We start from the raw sequence: 23,012 nt of genomic DNA, 5'->3' as shown, positions 1-23,012 counted from the left end.
GATATTCGGACTCTCAAACTTATACAATACTCTTTTGGCTTTTCACTTGCTAGGGCTCAATCTGAAGCTGTACATTTGTGAAAATCGAACCGTTTATTTTTGCTCATAGAGTTAACGCAGGAATGGCAGCCATTTTGAAGTTCAAGTGTCGGCAAATGGCGGGAAATTTGTTTCTCTCATACCTTATGTTGCACAGTGACCCCTGATTTCAATTCATGATTTCGAAAGGGAATTGTTCAAGTTTTCAGTCGGAAAGTTTGGGCAAAAGGCGCGAACTACCTTAGTTGATCTCAGACATGATGGTGGTTGACGTGGTCAAGTCCATGAGTAATCTAGGGTGGATTAGAGTGGTATAGCGGTAATATGCAATCAGTGAACTCTACACAGGTAGTCACATGTTTTTGAGATACAGAAAATGAGTCATTATATGTTACATTGGGCGTGGTCATCAATTTTTGCAAGGCCTTTTGAGAACAATGGTGATGTAACGTTATGGAGAGAGAGAGAGAGAGAGAGAGAGAGAGAGAGAGAGAGAGAGAGAGAGAGAGAGAGAGAGAGAGAGAGAGAGTCCATATTTGCGCAGAACACCTCCTCAATGATGACATTTTTATTATTATGATTAACCAGATTCAAACTGGTTAGAGTTCAGAGTTAACATATGTAAAATGTTTGAAAAACGCTGATGAACTATTCCATGTTATCACGATATCAAAAAGTAGAACGACAAAAATTAAGATCAAGAGGTACAGAGTATAGCATCAGTGCGTGGCTTAGATCTAGGCGCATTCATTTCGTAACCGTTCCCACTGTCGGCATATCGAATTAAGAAACGCAGGAAACGGGACCATCAGAGACAATCTTCTTATCGTCCTCGAACTAAAAATCTCGATTAGATCGAAACGATGATGTTATAATGATCACACAGGTCTCTTGTTCTGCACATTTGACTTTATGTAACTTCGACATCGGATAAGGTCACCCAAAACGAGATTAGGCTTACGCTCAATGACTTATTGGATAAGTTCTTCAGCAATCACATGCCGGGGTCAGAACATTTGCTATCACTACGTATCCAGTCAGAATCTCATCAAGCTGCCTGTGCACATAGCTAAGCCAAACTGCCAGTTTGACAAGCCAGGCGATGGTATTGCGGATCTGCATATGGCGGTCTGCTACGTGTAGACATCAAATTTATTGTAAATTGGCTTTGTGATTGCATGGTGATTTCTGTCCGGTGTGAAAAACGCGACACGATAACCAACAGACTGTTGCACGAATTAAAAGCTGAAATGAAAATTTTACCTGAAATCAATCTGATTAAAATGGAACATTGCTCCCCTCTAAGTTAGGCGCTTTTGATCTCCCCTCAAGTTCTATCAACCATGGCTTTCCCCTACCTCTATACGTATTATCCGGTACCCACAGTCAAAATTGTCTCCCCGCCCACTCGAAAAAAATTAAATTTCTTCCCCGCCCATAATGGATATCGGTTTTTTCTCCCCACCCGCTGATTAGTTTTGAAATTTTCACGCTTGCTGATTAACTGCGCACGAACACCTTTTGCATGAACAGCTTAGTTGGCGGCACCTGTTGCATCCTCCTTTCATTTTTCAGTTTCAGATAACTTCAAGGTGTGACGGGTGCGAGCAATTGAGACAGACTGATGAGACTTTGATGTCTCTCGTAATGTGTGAGAGTTCAGTACACTTTCAGCGAATTTTGCGACCACCGACTGACAGATTCGGGTAAGCACGAGGCGTGTCCTGTGAACTCAACACCCGTAGCACGATGTCTAAGAGTGAAAAACTTGTTATTTATATCCCTTTGTGACGGTCCTCCAAAGAAGATAATTTACGATGAGAATGATAAATCAATGGCTATGTTGGAAGACTCTCACAAGAACTGCGTCAGGTGCCTGGCCGAGGCAGTACAGTCGATGGGAAAATAATTACAAATATTTGACATTCAAAATGGCTGCAATCCCTGCATTATCTTTAGGGAGTTAAATTCCCGATTTTCACAAAACTAAGAAGCTGAAAACTTTATTTACTCATCTTCAAAATGAACCCCGACAAGTGATAGGCCAAATGAATATTGTAAAAGTTTTGAATATCTGTCCCTAAGGGTCATTCTACCTTGCTATCTGGCGTACCTCATTCCGACCGAGTTTTAACAAAATTAGAGGCAGAGAAGGCCAACCTGATTGCTTTCTTAATTAATATACGAGACCCAAATTTAATTTTATAACAGCTAGCTGACCGGGAGCTCTAGTCAGCCTGGAAAGAAAGATTTATTTTTTTGAGATGGCGCCATGATAGTTATGGACGCCCTTACGGCACAACTGACAAAATACGTGTAAGTCCCCTGTCTGAAATTTGAAATGAACGTATATTTAAGGCTTATCATGGTGAACGATCGTCTGGTCCAATATCAATATGAAATGCAGTGAGTGCAGGCGATCTAGTTTGGGAATATTGAAGCATCAGGCAGTCTAGACAATTGATGACATTTCCCAGCAGAAAAAAAGTAAGTAAGTAAGTAAGTAAGTAAGTAAGTAAGTAAGTAAGTAAGTAAGTAAGTAAGTAAGTAAGTAAGTAAGTAAGTAAGTAAGTAAGTAAGTAAGTAAGTAAGTAAGTAAGTAAGTAAGTAAGTAAGTAAGTAAGTAAGTAAGTAAGTAAGTAAGTAAGTAAGTAAGTAAGTAAGTAAGTAAGTAAGTAAGTAAGTAAGTAAGTAAGTAAGTAAGTAAGTAAGTAAGTAAGTAAGTAAGTAAGTAAGTGAGTAAGTGAGTAAGTAAGTAAGTAAGTAAGTAAGTAAGTAAGTAAGTAAGTAAGTAAGTAAGTAAGTAAGTAAGTAAGTAAGTAAGTAAGTAAGTAAGTAAGTAAGTAAGTACGTAAGTAAGTAAGTAAGTAAGTAAGTAAGTAAGTAAGTAAGTAAGTAAGTAAGTAAGTAAGTAAGTAAGTAAGTAAGTAAGTAAGTAAGTAAGTAAGTTGTTGTTGTTGTTGTTGTTCCTTTATTCCTCCTCAAAACATGAGAAGAGTTACATCAACACATTAAATTACAGAGGTATTAAGGGAAAAAAGTTACTCAAAAAAACACAAAAAACCCACTAAATTATACAAGTAAGCTTCTGACAGAAAGCAATACACGGTACTAAGTTCAGTTCTCAAGGCACATTTGCACAAAGTCCAGCACAATTTCTTGAAGAGTTGCTTGTTCACCAGACTGCTGGTAGTTAATCATGTAAATACAATCTCCTAAAATATTACTAATAAAGTCAAGGTCATTTAAGTTGTAAAGTGTTGCAGAAACGGTAATGCTCATTTTGTCGAAAAGACGGTTCCAAAAAGAGTCTCTTGCTATTGTTGTATGACAACAGGAAGTTAACAAATGAGTCAAAACATCATCAACTGTATTTTGACACTTAAAACAGACTTCATTTCTAGGAAAGGTGAGAAGTTTCATAATACTGTAAACAGTTTCACGGCGCTCAGGAAAATTGCGTAAATATGTGAACAAGTGAAATGGAGCTAACTTAGTGTGCAATCGAGAGTAAACCAACATATCATCTCTACTTTCCAATCTTTGTCTCCAGCAATTATTTTCATTCTCATGGATGGCATCATTCACAATTGTTTTCCAAATAGGTTTTGGCGGGAAATAGCCAGTGGCGCAAAATTCATCAAAAAAGCATGTCAGATCGTATTTTGAAATGATCTTAACAGTATCAGCAATAAATCCTAAAGATTTCTCTGTAGAAGACAGTTTGAATTCAAAAAGACGATGTAAAAAAATACATTTTCTTGTTGAAAGAATATTACAGTTGCAAAGATTTCCAAAAAATAACAGTTTACATTTGTCAATATAGGCTTCAATTGAAATTAGACCTAAAGCACTTAAAGCGAAGTCAGTGGCAGTTCTGATGGGGAAACCCTGTATGATTTTAGCAGCATAACGCTGACTTTTCTCAAGCATAATCAGCTCAGTTTTTGTGAGAGACCAAAGCTCACATCCATGAAAAGCAGCTGGAAGGCACACACGTTTCCAGACTTCACAGCTAAGAATTGGATTTAGACCATGCGGTCCAATACCCACACTGCGAAGCGAGTTTATCAATCTCCTGGCTTTTTTACAGGCAGATAATGTGCGATCTATCGAAGATAGTGTATTGGTAATTTGCATGCCAACAATAGTGATAGAGTCAACTTCTGTGACAGGAGAATTATGTAACGAAAGATTGCGTTGGTGGTGGCGTTCTCGCTTTGTTTCTCCGAAAACTAAAAGTTTACTCTTTGATGGAGAAAGTTGCAGTCTCCAATTTGAACAATAAGCACAAACTATATCAAGTAATTTCTGGCAAGTAGCGCGAGTTGGCGCTAAAATTGAAATATCATCCGCTAAGGAGGGCGAGCCTACAAACGAGGAGCCAATATAACAACCCACATTACTGTTTTCCAGTTCTTTGAAAAGGTCATTTACATAAAGTAGGAATAAAGAAGTGGAGAGAACACTTCCCTGACGCACACCTTGGAAAATAGGGTATTTGTGTGAAACATACATTCCCAAGGCAATTTGACATTCTTGGCCATAGAACATGGTTCGCAGAATCCTCCAAACTTTTGAGTTAAGGCCATCAGAATACAATTTATGAAAAAGTCCGTTCCACCATACTGAATCGAATGCTTTATGAACATCTAAACTACATAGAAAAATTTTGCTGCGTCTTTCTACATGGTAATAAATTGTTTCTAGTATGCAGAAAGCTGTCGTGATATTGCTTTGACCCGGTTGATAACCGGCTTGTAAGGGATGCGGAATTTGTTTTTTCTTGCAAGCCAGGGCTGTAAACGCTGTGAAATGCAAAGTTCAAAAAGTTTCTGCAGTGAAGAAAGCAAAGAAATGCCTCTATAATTTGAAGCATCGAAACGATTTTTGTCACCACCCTTGAAAATTGGAACAAGGAAAAGCAGTTTTGAACGAGAAGGGAACATATTCAACGGTGATGATTGAATTGAACAGGTGTAACAAAGAATTCACGAGTGAAGGCCCTCCGAAGATAATATGCTCATACGTTAAATTATCAGGGCCACCTGCTTTATTACGTTTTAGTTTCCCTATAGCACGCGTGATTTCATCAGCTGACAAAGGTTTACAAAGAATGGTGTCAGTATTACGTTGACTGTCGTTAACCAATTTACGAATTTCGTTATCGATCTGGTATTTAAAACGAGCTGAGAACACTTCATCTTCTGACGGTTCGTAAAGTTGCTTGAAGTGGTGTGCGAATGCATTTACAACACAGTCGGGATCAGAAATTTTCACGCCATTAACTTTCAGAACTGGGAAAGCGTCAGATTTTTTTCTGCGAAGGTTGATGCTACGCCAAAAGAGAGACTGATCAAGTTCTAAACAGTTTTCAATGAAGTCATACTTTTCCCTTTCAGCTTGGCGTTGTCGTTTTCTTAATTCTCTCCTAAATTCACGTTTAGAATCTTTGTACTTGCGAAAGGATTCATGTTGTAGACCACGAGGTCTCCCTGCTTGAATCCACTTATTTCTAAGCTCCCAGGCCCGTTTGTGAAATTGTTTGATATCCTTCCAATAGGGCTTCAAATAGGGTTTAAAACGAGAAGCTGGAATACATTGCTGTGCAGTATCGCGCATAACATTGACCAGTTTATCTGTGAAACGATCAATGTCGGGGGGACAAGAAAGCATCTCTCCGTTAGCTGCGTTAAGGGCAAGCCGATCTAAATTTTCAGAGAGCGACTTGGTATATGAATCTTTAATACGGTCCGGGTCGAGTTTCGACCATGCTAGACGTGTTTTATGTGAAATAATGGGCTGACTGTGCGAAATTTGCAGAGTTAAGTTGCAGAGAATAGGAAAGTGGTCTGAAAGGTTTAAAGCAGAGTCATCGAGAACTCGGCATGACTTTATCCCTTCTGCAAGATTTGACGGTACAAGTATAGAATCTATTGTGGACGTACTCTGTCCACTGAACGACCAAAATGTTTCTATCGGACCTGTGCAAACATTCAGTAAATTTGTTGGCAGAAGATCACATGAAGTAACAAACTGTTGAAGAGCTTTATCTCGTGTTGAAGTTGGAAGACCAGGGCGGCGAGGCCCGAATAAATTTGCATTGAAGTCGCCAAGAAAAATGACGTCACCATCAGGCGAGTACGTTGAATAGAGGTCATCTAGAAAGGTAATGTAATCTGCATAATCATCAACTGCATAATTAACAGGTGGCAAGTAAACCGCGAAAATAAAAGCACATTTAGTAGGCGCGTAATCAATTTTGAGGCCAATAACTCGGTCATCACCCAGATCTAAAAAGTCAACACATGAAAGTAAGGTTTTTCTTACGAGGAAGGCAACTCCCCCTTGTCCCCGAAGAGAAACAATATTTGCGTTGTCTTCCAACGCTCTATCAACAACACCAAATGAGGTGAAGTTGAGATCGATAGAATTTAGAAAATTAATTGAATGCGGAAACAACCAATGCTCACTTATAGCTAGAATATCAATGTTGTGAAGCATTGTCGTCAAGTATGGAACAGTAGACATCACCCCACAAACATTCCAACAACCAATCCGCAACGTGTTACATTCAGAATTAGAATGCATTAAAGATGAAAAACAGAGTATAGCAAATGCAAAGGTAAGATAACTAGTCATCTGTGCTTTGAATGTTAGGTTGTTGTCCTGCTTGTGTATTTTGATTTCGTCTAAAACTCGAATGTTCTGAAAATTTTTGTTCTCCCAACCACCTTCTGCAAAATACATTGCGGGGCCAAAAGTTTGTGGTAAGGAGAGCATCTACATACTTTAAACGTACATTAATCTTAGCCGCCACGGCTCCTATACGTTTGCTAGCAATAATTCTTACCATCGTAAATTCGATATTGTGTTTCTTTAAATGATTTTCAATTTGCTCACGGGAGGTGCCGGCTTTGATGCCGCCAACGTACATTCTCTGTGTTCGAGGCCTTTGAGAAACACCTTCAAAACCAAAGTCAGTGTCACTACGAGAGTTAGCAATTGCTGAGTGAGATGGATAATTACCAGATTGCAATTTCTCTGGGATCGGCTCCCGCGTCAACTGCGCTGTATCAAGTGCGGGCTGCAAATTTTCAAATACATCAGATGTAGCGGCTGAAGTCGGTATCTCGGATGGAGTTGTAACCTGTCGTGTTACAACACTTGAAATGCTTGACTGTTCTCCAGTCTTTTGTGGCAACGTGGTATTTTGTTCACAAAAACCTGAAATAGACTTTGGGTCTTCGGAATGCGTATCTCGTTCTCTTGAATTAATTCGAGGCAGAGTATTGGTAGAAACTGGTTCATCCTGGACAAGCACACTGTCATCTTCATTATCGTAGTTTTTATCTGGCAACTCATAATTCTTACCATGCTCGCAGGTCAAAGCGACGTCGCGATAGGATGGCTTGGGAAATGGCGCTGTATGATTGGTATTTTGCGCGGTGAATACATGTTGACCAGAAGGGCGTTTATTCACTTTCTTTTCGAGGATATTCAGCTTTGACAACAGTTGACCATTCCTGTCGGATTGGTTCTCCAAATCCGACAGTATCCCCTTTACTTGCTGATTCAAGAGTTTTAACTGAGATTTCGAATTGGCTTCAAAAGCCACAGTTTCACTTCGTACTGCATCTACAGTTTTCATCAACGTTGAAACTGTTGATTTAGTGTTCTCCAAATCTGCAATAGTTTTAGAGGATGACTTTTTAAGAATTTCTATTTCTTTGCGCAGACTACTCACGTCAGATTCATGTTCCTGTTTCATGGCAAGGACATCAGCCATTATGGATGCCACGTTGTCTTTCAAAGACATGTCCGTGTGGTTCACGATGGTATTTTGAAGTTCGACATCCTCTTCATTTTCGTCGCGTGCAGAATATAGGAGATTCATAGTCTGACTGTTAGAGAAGTATCCTTGCTTCAACAGCGGTGTAATAATTGAAGGATTTTCTTCGTCAAGAAACCTGCAAAGTTCATAGCAGTCTTCCAACAGCTTTTCACCAACTGATGCTCTCGCGTTTCTACGATTTAGTCTGCGCGCCAAAACACCATCTGGACAGACAGGTATTTGCTTGGCTAACTTGAAAAGTTCATTACGTAATCGATGGATTTCACTAATGTCATCATTTGTTTCTGAACGTATTTCAGCAATCCAGTTATCTCTTGGCAATTTATCAAATTTTTCAAGTGAGATTTTCGTATACGGTGTCTCATGCGTGTCTTGATTCGATGCCATAGCATGTTCGTCGTCTCGATCTTCGTCTGACAAAGTATCAGAATCTCCACTCACCGCAATATGCCCAGCCTTATCAGTCATTGTGATGCAAATGAGCATTTTTAGTTTTTATAGTGTTGCTAAGATAATAAAAACAAATATAAAGTCGAATAAATAATGACATCTATAGGATTGCTAGAAAGGTTTTTAATAGAGTTATTTATTCAAAAAGAGTGAAAAAGACTTCTCAAACCATCTTTCAATCATTTTATGGACGTCGTCTTGTTGAATTGTTGAGGTATCATGCACCTCAGGGACAGATATTCGGACTCTCAAACTTATACAATACTCTTTTGGCTTTTCACTTGCTAGGGCTCATTTTGAAGCTGTACATTTGTGAAAATCGAACCGTTTATTTTTGCTCATAGAGTTAACGCAGGAATGGCAGCCATTTTGAAGTTCAAGTGTCGGCAAATGGCGGGAAATTTGTTTCTCTCATACCTAATGTTGGACAGTGACCCCTGATTTCAATTCATGATTTCGAAAGGAATTGTTCAAGTTTTCAGTCGGAAAGTTTGGGCAAAAGGCGCGAACTACCTTAGTTGATCTCAGACATGATGGTGGTTGACGTGGTCAAGTCCATGAGTAATCTAGGTGGATTAGAGTGGTATAGCGGTAAAATGCAATCAGTGAACTCTACACAGGTAGTCACATGTTTTTGAGATACAGAAAATGAGTCATTATATGTTACATTGGGCGTGGTCATCAATTTTTGCAAGGCCTTTTGAGAACAATGGTGATGTAACGTTATGGACAGAGAGAAAGAGAGAGAGAGAGAGAGAGAGAGAGAGAGAGAGAGAGAAGAGAGAGAGAGAGAGAGAGAGAGTCCATATTTGCGCAGAACACCTCCTCAATGATGACATTTTTATTATTATGATTAACCAGATTCAAACTGGTTAGAGTTCAGAGTTAACAAATGTAAAATGTTTGAAAAACGCTGATGAACTATTCCATGTTTTCACGATATCAAAAAGTAGAACGACAAAAATTAAGATCAAGAGGTACAGAGTATAGCATCAGTGCGTGGCTTAGATCTAGGCGCATTCATTTCGTAACCGTTCCCATTCTCTGCGTATCGAATTAAGAAACGGGACCAACAGAGACAATCTTCTTATCGTCCTCGAACTAAAAATCTCGATTAGATCGAAACGATGATGGTATAATGATCACAAAGTTCTCTTGTTCTGTACACTTTATGTAACTTCGACATCGGATAAGGTTACCCGAAACGAGATTACGCTCAATGACTTATTGGATAGGTTCTCCAGCAATCACATACCCGGGTCAGAACATTTGCTATCACTACGTTTCCAGTCAGAATCTCATCAAGCTGCCTGTGCACATAGCTAAGCCAAACTGCCAGTTTGACAAGCAAGGCGATGGTATTGCGGATCTGCATATGGCGGTCTGCTACGTGTAGACATCAAATTTATTGTAAATTGGCTTTGTGATTGCATGGTGATTTCTGTCCGGTGTGAAAAACGCGACACGATAACCAACAGACTGTTGCACGAATTAAAAGCTGAAATGAAAATTTTACCTGAAATCAATCTGATTAAAATGGAACATTGCTCCCCTCTAAGTTAGGCGCTTTTGATCTCCCCTCAAGTTCTATCAACCACGGCTTTCCCCTACCTCTATACGTATTATCCGGTACCCACAGTCAAAATTGTCTCCCGCCCACTGGAAAAAAATGAAATTTCTTCCCCGCCCATAATAAATATCGGTTTTTCCTCCCCACCCGCTGATTAGTTTTGAAATTTTCACGCTTGCTTATAAACTGCGCACGAACACCTTTTGCACGAACAGCTTAGTTGGCGGCACCTGTTGCATCCTCCTCTCAATTTTCAGTTTCAGATAACTTCAAGTTGTGACAGTGATAGGTGCGAGCAATTGAGACTTTTGTCTCTCGTAATGTGTGAGAGTTCAGTACACTTTCAGCGAATTTGCGACCACCGACTGACAGATTCGGGTCAGCACGAGGTGTGTCCTGTGAACTCAACACCCGTAGCACGATGTCTAAGAGTGAAAAACTTGTTATTTATATCCCTTTGTGACGGTCCTCCAAAGAAGATAATTTACGATGAGAATGATAAATCAATGGCTATGTTGGAAGACTCTCACAAGAACTGCGTCAGGTGCCTGGCCGAGGCAGTACAGTCGATGGGAAAATAATTACAAATATTTGACATTCAAAATGGCTGCAATCCCTGCATTATCTTTAGGGAGTTAAATTCCCGATTTTCACAAAACTAAGAAGCTGAAAACTTTATTTATTCATCTTCAAAATGAACCCCGACAAGTGATAGGCCAAATGAATATTGTAAAAGTTTTGAATATCCGTCCCTAAGGGTCATTCTACCTTGCTATCTGGCGTACCTCATTCCGACCGAGTTTTAACAAAATTAGAGGCAGAGAAGGCCAACCTGATTGCTTTCTTACTTAATATACGAGACCCAAATTTAATTTTATAACAGCTAGCTGACCGGGATGCTCTCGTCAGCCTGGAAAGAAAGATTTATTTTTTTGAGATGGCGCCATGATAGTTATGGACGCCCTTACGGCACAACTGACAAAATACGTGTAAGTCCCCTGTCTGAAATTTGAAATGAACGTATATTTAAGGCTTATCATGGTGAACGATCGTCTTGTCCTATATCAATATGAAATGCAGTGAGTGCAGGCGATCTAGTTTGGGAATATTGAAGCATCAGGCAGTCTAGACAATTGATGACATTTCCCAGCAGAAAAAGTAAGTAAGTAAGTAAGTAAGTAAGCAAGCAAGCAAGCAAGCAAGTAAGTAAGTAAGTAAGTAAGTAAGTAAGTAAGTAAGTAAGTAAGTAAGTAAGTAAGTAAGTAAGTAAGTAAGTAAGTAAGTAATGTAAGTAAAGTAAGTAAGTAAGTAAAGTAAGTAAGTAAGTAAGTAAGTAAGTAAGTAAGTAAGTAAGTAAGTAAGTAAGTAAGTAAGTAAGTAAGTAAGTAAGTAAGTGAGTAAGTGAGTAAGTAAGTAAGTAAGTAAGTAAGTAAGTAAGTAAGTAAGTAAGTAAGTAAGTAAGTAAGTAAGTAAGTAAGTAAGTAAGTAAGTAAGTAAGTAAGTAAGTAAGTAAGTAAGTAAGTAAGTAAAGTAAGTAAGTAAGTAAAGTAAGTAAGTAAGTAAGTAAGTAAGTAAGTAAGTAAGTAAGTAAGTAAGTAAGCAAGCAAGCAAGCAAGCAAGTAAGTAAGTAAGTAAGTAAGTAAGTAAGTAAGTAAGTAAGTAAGTAAGTAAGTAAGTATGTAAGTAAGTAAGTAAGTAAGTAAGTAAGTAAGTGTATCCGAGCTGAAATTCGAAATGAATTGAACCACATCTTCAACGTGCAACCTGCAGTGGGAACATACTGAATACTGGTTTTTCTCGCCCTTCCAGACTGATATGATGAACCTGTTCACGATCCTCTTAGACTGACAGGCGACTGACAGAAAACACCGATAAACACTGATACTAACTTAATCAACTTTGCCATACATAGCGATTGCAACAGAAAAAAACAACGGATCTTCAAGTAGTCTGTACTTTTTTGTCGATCTGACGTCCTATGAGAACATTTCAGTGTCACAGAAAAGAGGTATTATCACATTATTACACAAGAAAAGCAACCCTGAGCTTTTAAAAAATTGGAGACCCATCAGTCTTCTGTGCACTGATTATAAAATATTGGCACAAGTGTTGGCAAATAGATTAAAAACAGTTCTACCAACAGTGATCAGCTGCGATCAAGTTGGCTATATTAAAGGTAGACAAGCTGGAGAAGTTTTGAGATTGATACAAGATATGTTGGATTACACTTACAGATACAAAATACCAGTTGCAGTCCTTTTTATTGACTTTGAAAAAGCTTTGATTCTGTTAACTGGAAATATATAGAAGAAGTGTTAAATGTTTTCAATTTTGGCGAAAAAGTTATCAAGTGGTTTAAATGTAATGTACAGTGACATTTATAGTAGTGTAAATAATAATGGTTGGATGACAGAATTTGTAAATTTAAAAAGGGGAGTGCGATAAGGATGTCCACTGAGTGCCCAGTTGTTCATATAATGTGTAGAAATATTAGCGTGTAGAATTAGACAATGTAAAGAGATTGATGGTATTCAGTTACCGAGTGAAGTAGAAGAAAAAGAAGTTCGTATTGCTCAATTAGTAGATGACACTACCGTTTTTGTCAGAAACGAGAAATCTATTAATAGAGTTTTTGGGTATCATGAATCAATTTCAGAAAGAATCTGTTTAAAAAATCAATAAAGACAAAACTAAGGCTGTTTGGCTGGGGAGTTTGAAAGATTCAAAGAAAGTATGTGGAAAGTTAAAGTGGACAACGGAACCTGTAAAAGTATTTGGGGTATATGTTGGGCACAATAAACAGAAATGCGATGAGTTAAATTGGCAGCCAAAGCTCGAAAAATTAGAGAGCACTTTGAAGTCCTGGAAAATGAGAAACTTAACTCCACATGGTAAAGTTTTAATTACGAAGAGTCTTGGTTTATCTAATCTTTTATACTTAGCAGCAGTATTAGATGTTCCTTCGAAAGTTGTCAAAAAAGTTGACCAATTAGTTTTTGATTTCATCGATTGTTCCAAATATAAAATAAAAAGGGTGTTTTATTGTCACCTATAGAAAAGGGAGGTTTAAATATTCCAAGTTTCTACGAGCTTACACTTGCTTTAAAATTTACATGGTTTAGAAAATTTTTTGATGACAACAAAGCAGCGTGGAAAATACTGTTTTCCTTCTTTTTACAACCAAATTGCAATGAGAGTATATTGAGATCACATATTGATCCTAATAATTTGCCTCATGAGATCACTAACATGTTGTCTGGGTTTTATATCGATTGTCTGAAAGTATGGTTTAACACGAGATCGAAATGCAAAAGAGATAACAAAAAGACATTGTTGTGGAATTTCTTATACAGAGTTTTTGTACCAGTGGTAGATCACATATTGCATCCTTTTATGTTTAGTAAGGGAAGTGAAGAAATCGACATTTCAAAACTTTCAACAAAAATTGTCTATAAATTGTTGTTAGAAGACTTCTTAACGAATACAAATGCAATTCAAATGTGGAACAGAGAGTGTAAATGTATATTTAATGAAAGAAACGTATGGCTGTTAGCGAAAAAAGTCACACCAGAGACAAAGTTACATAGCTTTTACCGGAAATTTTCCATACGACTAGTACCAACAAATCTCAGATTATTTCAATGGAAAAAAATTGAAGCTCCATTGTGTACGTATTGTCGTGAAGTAGATACACTAAGACACAGATTTTGGATTGTATTGTGGCCAGAAATATTTGGGAGATGACAGAAAATATAGTAAGTGATGTTGTAGAAGTAGGGTTACTCTAGAGTTTGAAACTGTTATAGGAGCAATAACTTTGAAAACAAAGGCAATTGAAAAAAATTGTAAATTTTATTATTTGGTTGCAAATGATCTATTTATAAGTATCGTCTCAGTAATATTCACAGAACTTTTTCTTCAATAATGATGTTAAGAAATGAGCTGTATCTGAGTGCGCAAGCTAAAAAAATGACATTCTGCTTAGTATTTTTCAAAGAATGTAATTATGTCATTATGAGCTGTCAAGACTTATGAAAGACGAAATAAATATGCATTAAAAATGATGAACCTGTCCACGATCCTCTTAGATTGACAGGCGACTGACAGAAAACACTGATAAACACTGATATTAACTTAATCAACTTTACCATACATAGCGATTGCAACAGAAAAAACAACGGATCTTCAAGTAGTCTGTAGTTTTTTGTCGATCTGACGTCCTATAAGAACGTTTTGTGTAATATTCCCGAACGTTTAGGCAGGTAACAAATGATAATAAATAAATAAATATATAAACAAACAAATATATATATATATATATATATATATATATATATATATATATATATATATATACACACACACACACACACATATATATAATATATATATATATATATATATATATATATATATATATATACATATATATGTGTGTGTGTATGTGTGTGTACGTGTGTGTGTATAATTCACATACTCACACACACCAAACACACAAACAAACAAACACCACACACATCATGTGCACAGATTATTGATTACGTGCTCAAGTCTGTCGCACTCTCTTTCTCTCTCTGTTTGTTTTAATATTACAAAGTCTTTTACATTTTTTTCTATCTACCATATGTATGCCTAACAAACTGATTTGATACTTTTCGTTGTATGCAGTTCAAATCGGGTTAATTTCCCATTTGGCAACTTTCCTTCTCTTCAAGGTGGTCACCAACGGATAGGATTGCCATGGAGCAGATGAAGAAATTACCTCAGTATAAAGCTGGAGTAAAATTTTCACCTTGGGCTGGTAGTTCCGACATGTTAACTGATGCCTGACATTTTCATCGAACCGTCTTCAATTGGCTTGAGAATTGACAAGAATTAACTACTTCAAACTACAGAGGGCGTATGCCGCTAGCACCACGATCATCAATTCGTAATTCGAATACGAGCGAGAGCGAGAGAGAAATTTTAAAAATTCACGCTTGCGCATCTGTAAGCATGTATTGCGACGATGTACCAGTACTGACAGTAGTATTCTCATAGATCCAGTATAATCGAAACAGTTTTGTTTTCTTTCTGTCCATGACCAATTCATGAAATGAACTTGTGGCTATCGGTGAAGGAGGCATGAAACAATCCCCAATTTACGAGGTTTTCTCAACTCATCGGTATATGATTCTGTTCCTGACGGTGGTGAGTATCATAAACGCCTGTGGTGAGTATGAAAGTACCATACCGACGTTCTGTGATACAACCTATAGGTATCACTAATTGGGTGCAAGAGTCTAGTTTCAGTCTGTTCAGTCCCCGACTTGGCTATGCAGGATGGTAAGAATGCATATAAATTATTCACGTGTATTTTAAGTGAGCGTAATCCGTCTCTCATCAGTGTCTCATCTGCAGTCTGCATACCCTGATCACATTCAAAATCCGTTGAGTGTGAACTGATATCCGGGAATAGCGTCGTCGGGCCATTTCTCAGCAGTCGATTACGCCAGATTACGTGTATCGTCATCGTCGTTGTCGGCGATCGACATTGGATCGTTTTGCCATCATGATGGCCATCACTTAGCAACGGATGGAGTCGATATAACTGTACATCATGGAAAGTCATCAGGCGTCGGTCGCCAGACTAAGATATCGCTGAAATGAAAAACCCTGTTTTTTTCTGAACGATACGGAACGGAGATCATGGGTTCAACTTATCACATAAAAATGTGTTCTATTTATGTAACTTATGCCCTACATGATGTATTGCCACAGACTGGAAATAAATGATTCTTTTATGAAAACTTAAGTTCAGACGTTTAAAAGGTATTTGTGTTTAAAGATATTTCTGTACAACAGTCCTAGACATCTGTCATGCACAGGAAATACATTCATAGCTCATTCAAAATACTGTGAAAGTTTGAAAAATGTCAACAATTTCATGTATATATATATATATATATATATATATAGAGAGATATATATATATATAGAGAGAGAGAGAGAGAGAGAGAGAGAGAGAGAGAGAGAGAGAGAGAGAGAGAGAGAGAGAGAGGAGTGTGTGTGTGTGTGTGTGTGTGTGTGTGTGTGTTTTTATATTCACCTTTTGTTGGGGAGGGGGTCACTTTTGTTTCGAAAGTTGGAATAGGGGGTCAGCCTGTTTTTGTTTTTTGTTTTTTTCAAATGGGGTCAGTCGCGTTTCGATGTCCGAAAAAAATAATCAACCTCACAGCCCCAGACTGAAGAATCTGACGAGTATCTATAGACACACCTTGTCAGATTAATTGGGACATGTATGTTTTCCAGTCTGGGTGCCTTTATTAAATGTTTTTGGCGTACTTACAGTACTTAAGGAGTATGTGAAGGTAATATAATCGCAATAAAGAATAAATTGTCAGTTAGTTGCTCCTGCAGACCTTGTATAGCTCGACACACATAGGTGCTACACAACTAAAGGTATTGTCCTCAATGTTTCAGCTCGGAGAGAGTCGCAGATGATAATTTTGTATCTTTATCTAGACTGTAACATCTGCAACAGCACAAACTCACGACATATCTAGGTACCACACCTTGTCGTCTGGTTATGCGGCCATCTCTTTACTTTTTTTGTATTTTTTAAACGAGACAGTCCCTAGATATGCAAATTTCCTGGAACCTATGCGTTGATTTAGTATCGGTGCAATGGGTCAACATTTGCACCGCCCTCTCTCTTTCAAGTAGAGATACAGACCGAGGCATAATGATCTTAATGCTCGATTTCGAAATCTAATTATTTTCCAAATGCAAAATTTGCACTTGTCCACAATTATTTTTTTTTGTCCTGACACCGAGAGATTTTACAGTTGCAAGGAACACTACTCTCAAATTATTCGTAGATGTAAAATAAAAGGTTAACAAAAATGAAAATAATGAACAACGGGTTGTGTAGCACATATAAATAATTGATTCTTCATCAGCTTATTTGAATAAATTAGAGTTGTTATTAGAACAAGTACGTATTCAGTGTAGACAAAACCTTAACCATGGTCACTTTCTGTCGAAGAAATTAATAATTTACGACCGTTATGTCAGCAAGCATTAGGTAATGAAAGTCGCGACGATAAGATGAGTTGTTCAAAGCTTCGAGAAATTAAAAGATGACGAGTTTTTGATAAACCAAATGGCGCTCTCATTGTATGTCAAAATACAAATTCAGACCTACAGACCTACAGACGGCAACACGTTATACACTGTCTTGCAGCAGCATTCTGCCTAGGCTGTAATCGAACACTGGAGAACACCGCTATTAACTTTGTACCTCGACAATATGGAAAAAGGAAATTAAAATGCAGACCACATTCAATTTCCTTTAATGAGGGCAATTTATTTGAAAAGTTGCACTGTGACACAAAAAACGTTTCTCTTCTTTCAAGGACTGGAACTGAAAAAAATTGAAAGCGGGCATGTTCCGACTTGATGTTACACATCACAGTACTTACTTATACGTAAACCGTTACAAAACATCGACGTGTTTTAAAATTCTGGGAAGAAAATGGCGCGGGAAGTATATTTGCAAATGCTTTCCCTTGCGAAAAGAAATGAGCAAGAATTTGAAATCTTTCTTGACATTTAGCACCACTGACCTGCAACATGCAATTTCACATTACCGAAGGGACGGCACCATATACACGTGTTCGTATACTGTGTACCAACGCTAGCGGCAGAAACAGTGTTAATTTGGTCCGTAGTTTTTAACCATTCAATGCTCTATTTCCCAAATAAATTGACGTTATATATGTTGTTATAACTGTAAAGACAGTCTTCATATAAACCGATTGGTACCAGATTTTCCTTAAATTCATGCATTTTCATAGCCAAGGCGAAGTGTATAAAGTTTCGCCAACGCCGTCATGATCATAATCACAAACAGCATTGCCACCTCAGGCCGGGATAGGCAAAGTCCATAATATACTTAATAAATAATAAATTGATACCTTCGTTTTGAAATATCATCGTAAAAAAATGTTTGACCAATTACCACGGTCTCGATGGAAATTTTTCGTCTCATTACATCTGACTCGACCATAAAGATGACTATAATGAAATTGACTAGTCTTTGTATTTTTGTCGGTGTACAAGATGCGTAAATCATTACATTTTTAATATGGACATAGTTGTTAGGTACTGCTTTTCCAATATCGCTTTCATTAATTTGACACAGTCTGAACTATGTGGGAACATTAATTAAGTGTAATAAAATTACTTGTGGCATAAAAAAATTCTAATTAAAATTTATTTAATGACTACTTTCAAAAAGGCTGGATATTATAACAAAATGAGAAGTGTACATTCTTTCATCGCCATGCAATAATCATATTCCCAATCGTATTATTTGTGAAGGACAAAGACCTGCCCACTGCATTTTTGCTCTGTTTACAGCTGTAAAACTTTTCACATTTCCCGCCATTCGATGTTTTTACTTAGGTCTGCACATCTGTGACAAACCCTGCGTCATCGAATTCCACCCTGCCAGTGCGAAAATGCTTCGCTGGTAACCATGAAAACAGGTTTGCAATTAGCTGTACCGTCACCAAACCTCCAAAGTTTATTCTTCCAAAGCCGCCAAAAGAGGGTAAGTGATAGCCTGGCAATATTTTCTAAGCCGTTTTAAAATATTAGTAAAGTAATAAAGTGAGATGAAATTCCTTCCAATGGCACAAGGTATACTGTAAATTTTATTATCTGCTTGACATGTGAAAAGAAATGACTCCTCGTTCTTAGACGGTTGCTGGGGTAAATCATTAGTTTTGCCATCCCTGTCATCGTTTAACCTAACAATTTACCTATATCAGCCATGAACTTGAAATATGTTGAAAGAATTGTCGACAAAACATGCATAACTTAATAACGCTGTATACTGACTGCAAAAAAGATGGTGACACATCCTCCAGGAATAAATAATCTAAATGTTTATCTTTCGTCATATAAAACTTTGGCGAATGATCAACGTAATTTTAGAAGGTGTTTCATGATATAAAACCAAAATACGGTGACTCTGTCCCATTCGTCCGGGTAGATCGGAATTAACGTAAAGACATCCCAAATTCCGTGTTTTACATGCGTGTCCGTGAACGATTTCTGCGCCATGCGTGTATTGATATCAGAAATTCGACGTGACTTGACCACATGCGCTTTCTATATGTGGTAAGAAAAACTGAACATCCGAGCGCCTGTGGATATAAATTCTGACCGGCCGATTTAGTCACGTACAATCTGTATAAACCGAATGAGAGGATTTAGCACAAGCGACAGTAGTATAAGATATCAGTCATTCGCTGAAACAATCAACGATGACTGAATGAATTCACACAAATTTGTGACTGTAGATCACTCATTTACGTCGTTCCTTTGCCCTACAGAGTCTTGGGTCACTGGCGGCTGTCGGACGGGATGTATTCTTGGTATCGTCGTGGCTATCTTGATCGTCTCGACGACAGTAGGCACTTCACTTTATATGAAAAAAAATCAAAAGTGGTATGTACCCAAACTATTTCGACCTCCAATATCGATTTATTTTATTATCGCCTTTTTCCTTCACTTATCGATCTTGTTGAATTGACAAAAGATTTTGACTGGGCATCGTCTACGTATGTCTTCTGAGTTAATATGTAAGTCTTGGACAGGTTATGAAAACGAAAAAAGACAACGATAGGGCGTAATTGGTGCCCAATGATAATATAAAATGAATTCACAAACCAGCTGAAGAATGCAATATTATAATATATAAGTGTATGTGAAAGTTTAGAAAATTTGCGTGTGTTTATCTTGATGCGCATGATTTACGATTCGAGAGACAAAGGCGATAATTTCACATTGTATTTCAATCTTACCGACTGATTCCAGGTGCTGGTGGGGGAGACGCTCTTCGAAAGTTGACCTTTCACCTCAAGTCTACAAGGAGAGCTAATGGTCGTAAGTGTTGGTGAGTTTTCTTCAAAGGAAACTCTGTATAGGATAAAGCCCGAGTACGAGGGCTCTTCTGGTATATAAAGTCCAACCCAACGATAAAATGTCGAGGCCGCAGGCCGAGACATTTTATCGTAGGGTTGGACTTTATATACCAGAAGAGCCCGAGTACGAGGGTTTTATCCGACTTAAAAACTATCGCCCCTAACTGATGTATTTTCGTTTTCAATGTGTTTACGTCAACCGTCCCCTTTGTCAATGTAACATGTTTAGGATATGAATTAAAACTTTTATTTGTGAAATAGCCTTCCAATGTAATGGAACATCCTATAAATGCCCTAGGGCACATTATATAAATGTCCTAGGGCACAGCAGATTTTGGTTTCCGCTGTGTTACAAAATTTGAATATTAAAACGTACCAGATATCTACAGAATATGACATGTTCACTTTTGATTGGACAGTACTTTACTACGGCGCTGTCATTCGTTTCTGGAATTTGGTGACCAAGGCTTTACGAGTAGATAAAACACCCTGAATTGAGCACTCTGATTGGTCAATCAACAGTAGATAGTTTTTAAGTATCTTTTCAAAAGAACAATAAACTCAGCGCTGCTGAGTGTATGTGTTACGCCTTTGAAACTGCACTTTCACAAGAAAGCAATTGAGAGTTACGAAGTACTTGAGCTGGCTGTATTCTCCGGACAACCACTTGACAGCTTTCCTCTTTTTCATTCTTTCTTATCTGAACACCAATGGGCGCTATTTTCTGATGAATTTTGAAGAGGGGTGTCATTTAAAATGCCGTCTCTTTTACCGTGATGTGAAGGACCTAAATAAAGTCTTTGAATTCGTTAATTTGCACCAACACTCCTCTTTATTTTCTTGCTAGCTAGCTTGAAAACCGAACTGAGGCTGTTTTCTGGAATCGCCGAACAACAGACATTCCTCAAAGGATGCTGAATTGTGGGAGCAAATAGATCGGGGGAAGACGACGGTTTCAAGTGTGGAATATGTAAATGATTTTCAGAAGAGAGACCGAAGAGTCCATAAACTGGCATTTCTGCCAGATTTTGCACATTACCCTGTCCATCTTTTCATCAGTGTCTCCCAATCAAGCTACTTGAACCAAGTTCCATTTCTCTACCGTTTATCTAATCCACAGGACATTAAAATAATTATGAATTTTTTTCGAGGAGGTAATCCTTTCATAATGCGTCAGTAAAGTAAATATTAAACCGATTTTCACAATAATTTTGTACAGACGACTTTTAAAAGCAACAATGTTTGGATTTACGCGATAAGACCAAATACATGTATTTCACGCAATTCGGATACTTCACTCGTACAAGTGTAATGTGAAAAGGTTAGATGTAACAAGCCTTTTGGGTGAGATCACTTGACATAAAACGTATTTGTAGGCAAGTAAAATCACGAAATAACGCAAAACGTCTATCTGCTGAAGCTTTGAGTCTTAGTAGAACTGTCGATCAGATCATGCATACAAGTTTCGAAGCTTTAAGAAAAGTTGAGAAGTGCCAAACTGACGCGACCACTCGATCATATTGGTGGACCAGACAGATTGTGTGTAGTGCGCCCTCACCGTTACTCAGATGGGAAACTCGACAACTTGATCCAATGCGATGAGTGAATCTGTACAAGTCTTGCTGTGATGAACCCCTTGCTCATTGCTCTTACCAATGTAATCTCTGTACTACAAAACATGGTCTAACAAAATTAACATTTAAAGGGAAAATTGTTAAATGTAAGATCACCAATAACTGAAGCAACCACTAGCAGAGCCAATCTGAGACTTTTGTTAATTGTGACGGCAAAAATGCCTCTCTAGTTTTTGTATGTGAAGTTTCAAGTTGTTGGGCTATTTTTATGTAAACTACTGAAAAATGCGAAGCTATTGTGCCAATGTCGTCAACAAGGTCTGTAATTCATAGACTTTTTCATGTATAAAATCATTTTTAGCAATTGAAGCATTTCACAGATTACTAATTGCAAACAAGGAAAGCTTTTATTTAAGTACCATTCATACAGTACCAACAGTACGTGTTAAGTGCATACTCATATTACCTGATTTTCCTTTGTCACTGCATGCATTTTGAAGTACATTTACATTTTAAACTGTCTGGTTTCGTCTCATCCACTGAGGGCGCCCTAACCTGTCATTAGAGTCCTCAGACATTGGAGAGAGATACTGCACTGTTGTGATATTAGGCATGATAAGCGATCAGTCTAAACTGATTCAAGACTTGCTATGATTGTGCTCCACGAGGGCGCCATACATTAATGAGCATGCTGAACATTTTAACATGAGATGCACAGACCAAATAAAGGGCGGTTGCCAAAAAAATGCTATAAGCAGTGAGAAGGACTATACAGGTAGATGTATTTCTATCTTGCTAACCTTGTATCAAGGTTAAAAAGCCACAGACATAAAATATGAAATAAAATGACAACTTTCACTTATTGAATTTGTTGCCTCCAAGTTGTTAAATCAAGATGATAAATTCTGTGCAGTTATGGACTGATCTTAGTAAAGCAGTCTGAAAGACGGTATTCCATACTTTATGCAGCAGACACTACAGCCCAGCTTGAAATAACCATACAACTAGAACATGTAGTGATATCTAGTAAAAACAATATTGAAACATTTGTGATTCACTGTTCTACAGTTGTCAAACATTTATTGAATAAGATAACAGTACAATTTGAAATGAAAATTTCAAAATTTTTACATATGTGAATGAACTGACACATATTATACAGAAATGTTCTTGAGATATTAAAATATTATTTTTGATTTGATTCAAATATTTAAAAATATGCTCTTGTAATGCTAATATGGACGAATTTACATCTTGCACAATAACAGTGTTTGTCATTTGAGTTTGGAGTTTCAGTGTTTGGCACACACACGGATTTCTTTTCTTTGAAGTACAAGTTGTTTTACTCAAACACTCAACATCAAAAGATGTGAAGATTGCCGCACGTTCATCGACAGTACAGAACATTTAAGTATTTTTTTTGCCGGATCGGTCTAGTAACTCACCCGGAGAAACTACAAATGCACTGCAGCAGTGGACAATGAGTATCACTCGATGTTGATGCTGAGTTCATAGGAAGCTGTCAAAACTGATGAGCCTTCGGTGACAAC

General features: G+C 37.7%; 1 protein-coding gene across 3 annotated transcripts; it reads left to right on the top strand.

The window, feature by feature from the left end:
* The first annotated feature begins 14,899 nt into the window (after nucleotides 1–14,899).
* LOC139149309 (uncharacterized) lies at nucleotides 14,900–22,325 on the top strand. 3 transcript variants are annotated; one of them, XM_070721011.1, is made up of 5 exons: nucleotides 14,900–15,104; nucleotides 18,363–18,510; nucleotides 19,298–19,412; nucleotides 19,782–19,860; nucleotides 20,736–22,325. In XM_070721011.1, the coding sequence occupies exons 1-4, from the start codon at nucleotides 15,039–15,041 to the stop codon at nucleotides 19,843–19,845; spliced, it is 393 nt and encodes a 130-aa protein (XP_070577112.1). In that variant the 5' UTR covers nucleotides 14,900–15,038; the 3' UTR covers nucleotides 19,846–19,860; nucleotides 20,736–22,325. The 3 variants fall into 3 exon arrangements, with proteins under 3 accessions (XP_070577112.1, XP_070577114.1, XP_070577113.1); XM_070721013.1 differs by having other exon boundaries at nucleotides 14,906–15,104; nucleotides 19,782–19,850; XM_070721012.1 differs by having other exon boundaries at nucleotides 14,906–15,104; nucleotides 20,740–20,859.
* The last annotated feature ends 687 nt before the right edge of the window (nucleotides 22,326–23,012 follow it).

This window comes from Ptychodera flava, chromosome 14, assembly GCF_041260155.1.
Source record: "Ptychodera flava strain L36383 chromosome 14, AS_Pfla_20210202, whole genome shotgun sequence".
Taxonomy (NCBI): Eukaryota; Metazoa; Hemichordata; class Enteropneusta; family Ptychoderidae; genus Ptychodera; species Ptychodera flava.
Note: the sequence above shows the minus strand (reverse complement) of the source record. Positions and strands in the feature narration are given on the sequence as shown.